Raw genomic sequence first — 7,830 nt, 5'->3', positions numbered from 1 at the left:
GTCCCGCCTCCTGACGGCTGCTCGAGCCAATCAGAGCCTCTCTTCCACCTCCTTAGCGCGGACCCGACCAATCGCGGCTTGGCATCTGATGAGCTTAACCCCGCATCCGGTGGGGAGTGGAATCAACCAATCAGAGCCCCATGTCCGCCTCAGCGCACAAAATTTAAGCCAATCAGCCCCCGGGCTCCTCCCACATGGCCCTAAGGGGCCAATCATAAACTGGGATCGGGGGGGCGGGCTGAGAGTGACTGGCAGGGATTGAGACCAATGGGAGGGAGAGATGCCCTAGCGGCCTAAAGGATGGAGCCTGAGGGGAAAACAGGCAGGGGGAAGGTGGGTCTTGTTTGATCCCCCCCCTCCCCGCCCCAAATGGAAGCTACGAGTCCTGGCTCTCCTCCCCCCCCCAGAACCCAGGAGTCCTGGCTCCCAGCCCCCCCTCCCCCGCCCCCCGAGAACCCAGGAGTCCTGGCTCCCAGCCCCCCTGTCACGGACTCACAGATCGTGCCCACTCTTGGCCCTGTGCGGTCCATGGGGGGAGCCCCTTCCAGGGCGACAGCCCTTCTCGGGGTCCACTCTCTCCCGGGGTCAGGCCCCCTCCACCTCCTGGAGCCGCACCTCTCTGAGCCTTAGCACATCTGTATCTGCCGTGGGCCCCCTCAGGGAGTCCACTCGCTCTGGACCCCTGGGGCCTCCACCCCCCGAAGGGGACGATGCCCCCCACCCCCACCCCCGCCCTGTTCTCTAGACCGGAGCGACTCTCAGCCAGCGTCACACAGGAGGTTTATTGAGTGTTGAACCCAGCACAGGAAACTCTCAGGGCCTCAGGCCTGGCCTCCCTCAGCCCAGCACATCCCAGTCTCCCTGCATCCAGGTGGGCTCTGCCTGCTCCCCCTCTCCAGCCCAGAGCCCCCCTGCTTCCCAGCTGGGCATCTGATACCCCCGGCCCCAAGCCCGGCCTCTGGCCATTGTCTTCTCTCCACGGAAACAGGGTCACCTCGGCCTCCTCTCCCCTCTTCTGTCCTCTGGCTGGACCCGGCTGGTCAGGTCACCGGGGTCCTCTCTCCGCAGCCCTTTGTCCTCCCACTGGCCAGACCCAGCTGCGACTCCTGAGCTGGGTCTCTGGGTCGTCAGGTCACCAGTCGCTGGGGTGTCCATCCCCCAGGCCATCAGCTGAGGTCCCAAGTTCCCTGTCTGGTCCTCTGTAACCACAAACTCCCTCTCCCCTCACCTCGTTAAACCAGTAACATCCAGGGAAACTGAGTCCCACCCCCTCTGCATGCAACCCATTGGAAAAACAAGGAAAAAACAAGACAATCCCCCACTCCCTCCCCCCCCCCTCTACCCACTAGCCCCCCCGAGAACCCAGGAGTCCTGGCTCCCCCCGCCAACCACTAGCCCCACAGAGTCTGCCGCTGTGACGAAGTAGGTCTGTTCTTAGTGTTTCCTCTGAATACTGTGTGAGTGCCTCAGTTCCCCCTATGCAGTTCTTAAGTCTCTAGGTGGTGGGATAAGGGGGTGTAATTGTTGCAGAGCAAAGGGCCAGTGTACATAAATGGCCGACACTCTGTCTCCTGGCAACTGATGGCCTGGGCCCTTCCCCCCTGCAAGGTGATAGCTAGAGGTGTTGGAGAACAAAGGAATCAGGTGACAAAGCCCAGAGGAGGAGGGGCTGGAGGGTGAGTCAGTTTGGAGCTGGCTGGGGACGTGGAATGAGTGCAGACATGGGTGTCTGGTTCCCTGCCCCCCGAAATGGACCCGACTGAGGGGTCGTGTTCTCTGTACCTACAAGCTCTGTTCTACTCTGTGTTCCTGTCGTTTAATAAACCTCTGTTTTATGCTGGCTCAGAGTCACGTCTGACTGCGGAGTCGGGGGGCAGGGCCCTCTGGCTTCCCCAGGACCCCGCCTGGGCGAACTCGCTGCGGGAAGCGCACGGTGGGGCAGGGGATGCTGGATGCTCCGGGGTCAGACCCAGGAAGGTGAAGCCGTGTGAGCTTCTTGCCCTGGAGACAGTCTGCTCCGAGAGAGGAGGCTCCCCCAGAGTCCTGCCTGGCTTCGTAGGGAGCAGCTCCAGAGCATCGCCCAGGGACTCCAAGACAACTGGTGGTAGCGGTGGGATGTACTGCACCCCTGTGGACAGCGCTTCCTGGAGTAAGTGACTGGGGAGCAGTAAAACGAACGGGGGATACTGAGGACCAGGTGTGCTGAAGGCTTAGAGAGGGACAGTTTTCAGGGGACGGTTAACCCCTGGGAGTGTGTGACCAGTGAGAAGGACTTTTGCAGTGACAGGGTTCCCCTGGGGATTGCAGCGAGCGGTCCCAGGGGTGGAGGAGTCTGCAGCTCGACCCTGGCAAAGAGGTGGTGACCTGGAGAAGGGCTCACACACTAGGGGTTCTTCCTGGAAACCGTGTGGGAGCTGAGAGCACACAGGCTTGTGAGTCCACAGCAACTTTGGTACAGTGAAGTGATGGCCTATCACCATCTCCTCGAGAAGGACATTGTAATCCTGTGTAAAAAGAGAGGGTTATGCATTGGGAAGTTCACCAAGGCCCAGTTAATCGTGCAACTGGAGGACGAGGACCGCTCTAAGGAGCAGATTCCTGACCCAGACGGGGCTACAAGAGGATCTGGAAGCAGCAGGAGCAGTAGCCAGGCATCCCCAAGACTCCTGTCCCCGACCAGACAGGGGTCTTCACGATCGGGTTCCCCATCGGGGGATCGGAGATGGATGGGATTAGAGCTGAGTCCGAGAGAGTGAGAGGACCGTGAGAGACAGCAAGAGCCCGAGAAAGAGCTGCAGGAGAAGCAGCAGCAGCATGGACTGGCGATGGTGGAGTGGAGAGGCATAGGGGGCTTCCCAGGGGTGAGTGGGGATAGACCCTGGGGTGCCAGCTCTGCAGGGAACCTCGATACTAAATTGCTGCCCCTGGTTAAGGAGGGAGGGATGTGGATGCCCACCGCACGGCCTTCACGCAGGCGGGTGATTTGAACCAGGGGGACCCTGCGGAAAAGCCTCGGTATCTAGCTCCCTTGCTGGGTCCCAAGGCCATAGACGCTGTCAGCCAGATGGGTGGGGTGGTGGACAGGCTCCCACTCCTGGCCCTGGCTTATATGTCTGCGTGGAGTATCCTGGGCTCAGGCCCCTCGGACCCCCAGTGGGAGCAGAAGGTGGGGGTCAATGGGGAGACGTTCCAGGGGTGGCGAGACCCTGGGACAGAGAGAACTGTTGTCGGGCCCCGGGTGGTGCAGCCGCAGGTGCTGAGGGGCTGTGTGACCTGGGTGAAGGTCCTCGGGATGAAGCCCCTCGCTCTGCCTATGGCCCGGATCCCTGTGCAGACCCAGGAGGGGTCGGGCTGGCTGGTTGTTGGGGTTCTCCAGGATATCGGCTGTGAGGTCCTGTTGGGGGGTGACTGTGTCTCTTTGGGACAGGATCCAGGCCCTGCTCCTCTGACGGCCGAGGGTTTGAATTTGAATCCAGGGAACCAATCGGCTGAGACTAAGCGGTCAGTGAAAATGCAAATGACCTGGCTGGCAGGAGGGAGGGGCTGCTGGGCTCAGGATACCTGCCTGTCTGTCACCAGACCCCCGGGGCTGAGTGGGAGGGAGAGATGCTCCCTGCCCCCCTGCACACCGGAGAGGGGGCTCACGCTGGCTCTGATGCTGTGACCAGAGCAGAGAGTTCGCTGCCTGCCCCCACTGGGACAGCCTGGGCAGCGCTGAGCACAGTGGGAGCTGGGACCCCAGCTGAGTGGGGGGACACCCAGGCAGGGCAGGTCGGCTGCCAACCAGGTTTGCCTGGTCCAGACGTGCTGCTGGGAAGTGATTCCATGGCAGGGAGGGGGCTCTGGATATAGTGGGGCCCCCCAGCAAGGCGATCCGGTTGGGGAAGAAATGCATCCTGGTGGTGATGGATTTTGCCAACCGCTACCCGGGGTGGGGATCTGCCCTCCGCGAGGCAGACGTGCTGCTGACCATCTTCAGCAAAGTGGGGGTCCCCAGCAAGGTCCTTACAGACCAGGGGTCAAATTTCATGTCAGCCTGGCTCCGAGGCTTGTGGGAGAAATGTGGGGTCTGGCCCTGGACCTCTGCATATCACCCTCAGTCCAGCGGGCTGGTGAAGAGGATCAGAGATTGGCCCGTTCTCCAGACCAAGAAACAGGTCCAGGCCTTTATCAGGATGGCGGGGTACTACTGGGGGTTTGTACCCCACTTCAGCTCCTTAGCTACTCCCATCACCAAGCTATGTAAGAAGGGGAAGCCAGACGAGGTGGTCTGGACCGAGCAGTGCCAGAGGGTTCTCTGTGCGCTGAAGGAGGCTCTAATCCAGGGCCTGGTAAATCTGGTAAACCCGGACAGTGCCAAGCCCTTTGCAGTGTTCACCGATGCCTCAGACGCAGGGCTGGGCGCTGTGCTGATGCAGGCCGATGCTAAGGGGGGAGACACCCCATTGGGTGCCCAAGCAAGAAGCTGCTGCCCCAGGAGCAGAACTACATGGCCATGAAGAAGTAATGCCTGGCCATGGGGCAGGCCCTTAAAAAGCTGTGTATACTGACCCCTCTGCCCTGACGTGGCTGCATCCAATGAAAGGGGCTGATGCTGAGCGGCGGGTGACAGAGAGACCTGGTCAGAGGGTGGCCAAGGTCAAGATGGGGGCTCTTAACCAAGAGAGCCCGAATCACACCCTTCCAAACTGGAGCCCTGGGAGAAGACCCGATCTCAGTTTGAACCACAGGGGTATTGGGGTGGAAAAAGGGCACGGGCATCAAGCACACCCAGCCCAAGGAAGGGCGTAAAACTGGAACGGCCTGGTGTAACTCCCACCAAGGAACGGGAGAGATGCTGGGGCATCCATGGGAATGTTGGTGGGTTCAAACTTCCCCAGGTCACCGGCTAAAGTGACCTCACTCAGTTTGGTCTCGAAGGGGGGAGAGATGTGACGAAGTGGGAATGTTCTTAATGTTTTCTCTGAATACTGTGTGGGTGCCTCAGTTTCCCCTATGCAGTTCTTAAGTCTGTAGGTGGTGGGATAAGGGGGTGTAATTGTTGCAGAGCAAAGGGCCAGTGTACATAAATGGCCGACACTCTGTCTCCTGGCAACTGATGGTCTGGGCCCTTCCCCCCTGCAAGGTGATAGCTAGAGGTGTTGGAGAACAAAGGAATCAGGTGACCTCCTGGCCCGGGAAAGGGACAAAGCCCAGAGGAGGAGGGGCTGGAGGGTGAGTCAGTTTGGAGCTGGCTGGGGACGAGGAGTGAGTGCAGACGTGGGTGTCTGGTTCCCTGCCCCCCGAAATGGACCCGACTGAGGGGTCGTGTTCTCTGTACCTACAAGCTCTGTTTTAGACCGTGTCCCTGTCATCTAATAAACCTCTGTTTTACTGGCTGGCTGAGAGTCACGTCTGACTGCGGAGTCGGGGTGCAGGACCCTCTGGCTTCCCCTGGGCGGACTCACCGCGGGAAGCGCACGGTGGGGCAGGGGATGCTGGATGCTCCGGGGTCAGACCCAGGAAGGTGGAAGCCGTGTGAGCTTCTTGCCCTGGAGACAGTCTGCTCCATGGGAGAGGAGGCTCCCCCAGAGTCCTGCCTGGCTTCGTGGAGAGCAGCTCCAGAGCATCACCCGGGGACTCCGGGACAGCCCCGTTGATGGAAATGGCCTTGCCGGCCGAGCGCTCGTGGAAGTTGTTGGCAGCTGCTCGTCCACTTTAAGCTCCCTCCCTTCCAGCCTTCGCGGATCCCACGGGTCCCGCAGCGATGGGGGTGGGCGGAAATTACCCACAATGGACACTGCTGGGAGTTGTCGTCATGGCGTGCGGGCGGGTCGAGGCTTCGGCCACTTGTGCGTTGACTTGGCGGGGATGGGGGGTGGGGCTGTAGCTTGGCCACTTCTTCGCCGCCCCGGCTGCTCTATTCAGCGAGCGCCCAGCCCGCCTCCAGCTGATGGGGGTGCTCGAAAACACACTCGAAAAATTGTTCTTCCCGGACAACCTTGGCCAGCTGCCGTCAACACATAAGCCTTGAAAAGCTTCTGTGTTACGACATGGGATGTCCGAATGCTTCTTCACCGTCCAAATCCAACTGACCCCTGCGCTCTGGCTGCTCGGATACTCAGCCCCGGCGCCATTGCAGCGCTGAACGAGATGTGATGAGACATTTCTTGTGGAAGGGACGGCCACGAAACCCACCGGGTGACTTGGGCATCGGTGTCACAATGAGAAAGAATCTCGTTTGGAGAGCCTGCCCATCGGGATAAATCGTAGACTCGTAGGACTGGAAGGGACCTCAAGCGATCGTCTAGTCTAGTCATCTGTCCTCATAGCAGGACTCTCAACCTTTCCAGATGACTGTCCCCCTTTCGGGAGTCTGATTTGTCTTGCGTACCCCAAGTTTCACCTCACTTAAAAATGACTTGCTTACAAAATCAGGCGTAAAAATTGTCCCAGCGCACTGGTACTGACAAATTGCCGACTTTCTCATCATTACCATCTAGTTATAAAATAAATTGATGGGAATATAAATATGGTACTTCCATTTCCATGTGATACATGACCTGTTTTCCACTTGTGAGCCTTGGCATTCTGGGAGGCGGTGAAACGACAGCAACAATGACGTTTTTCTCCACATTGAGTCTATTCCGACTCTCAAGGCCGGAGTTGGGGGCGTGGCAAGCGGGGTGAAGCTAAGTTGCTTGGGCTTCGACTTTCTGCACTGGGCCCCAGCGAGTCTAACGCCAGCCCATAAAAATAAACTCGCAACTCGCTTTGGGGTTGTGACTCACAGTTTGAGAACCACTGATGTCGTAGATAGAGCAGCATAAACAAGTCAGTGTCTGTGTGAAATCTTCGTGTGTCCTGACTTCGCTCCTGCTCTTCATGTAGCCGGTTGTACAACTAGGCAAATCTCTAGATGAGTTGATGTCCCCCCTGGAAGACCTGTGCATACCCCCTGGGGTACATGTACCCGTGGTTGAGAACCCCTAGAATAAATGACAGATCAAGGAAATGCCGACTGAACAGTGCCTGTGCCCTGACAATGACTAACCCTAATGAGGGGAAGGAGCCATTTTGCTCCTAACTAAATGATCTCGTTTCATTGACTCCCCAGGAAAATGAGTGGATTCGCCTCGGTGACTTTAACCATTCTCCGTGGCATGGCCTCTGTGGCAAACATGGCAAGATGAACAGTAACGGCGTACTTCTGCTGGTGGCGTGCGTCAGGCACCAGTTACTTATCACAAACGCTGGCTTTCGGCTCCCTGAGAAATACAAGCCGACCTGAACATGCCCTCCCTTGCATTGTTGGCATCCAATTGACTACAGGTTGGTTTGACAGCGGGACCTATGGGCTGGGAGGGTCAAGCTGACCTGCAGTGAGAACCAACCTCAGGGCAGACTCTCAGGAAGCGGGGCACAAGCCCCCAGTTGGCTGTGAGAGCTACAGAGCAGAACCCCGTTTATCTCATCTAATTGGGACCCGGCTAGATTGGATAGTCAAAAGGGCCGTTAAGCCGGAGAATGGGAAAGTGTAGTGCTGCAGCGCCATCTAGTGGCCGCAGGAGAGATCGCCTGCTTCTGGGCCTGGGGTCCAGGTTGTTTGTTTAATGCAGAGAACCAGATAATGGGGGGTCGGATAAATGGGGTTCTGCTGTACTTAGATGTCACCAACCACGTATCAAGTGTATAACAGGCTAACCATGGAGTCACAGTCAGTCTCCTTGGGCACTTTCTTGTCAAGCTTGTCAAGATCGATGGTCCTGTATACCAAAAATCTCAACAATATTCAGTCCACACAAGAAATCCACTTCCTGGACACTACAGTGCAAATAAGTGATGGTCACA

General features: G+C 58.1%; 1 protein-coding gene across 1 annotated transcript in view; it reads right to left on the bottom strand.

Moving 5' to 3' along the window:
• LOC112123831 (neuroguidin-like) overlaps positions 1-122 on the bottom strand; it is a gene marked incomplete at both ends in the record, with an annotated part of 2,071 nt that extends 1,949 nt beyond the window's left edge. The window contains one exon of the mRNA XM_026662692.1: positions 8-122. Coding sequence (XP_026518477.1) covers positions 8-122 — 115 coding nt within the window. The remainder of the gene's footprint in view (positions 1-7) is intronic.
• Positions 123-7,830: the final 7,708 nt, after the last annotated feature.

The sequence above is a fragment of the Terrapene carolina genome, unplaced genomic scaffold, assembly GCF_002925995.2.
Source record: "Terrapene carolina triunguis isolate 2854851 unplaced genomic scaffold, T_m_triunguis-2.0 Scaffold29582, whole genome shotgun sequence".
In the NCBI taxonomy this organism is placed as follows: Eukaryota; Metazoa; Chordata; order Testudines; family Emydidae; genus Terrapene; species Terrapene triunguis.
This window is presented reverse-complemented; position numbering and strand designations above follow the sequence as displayed.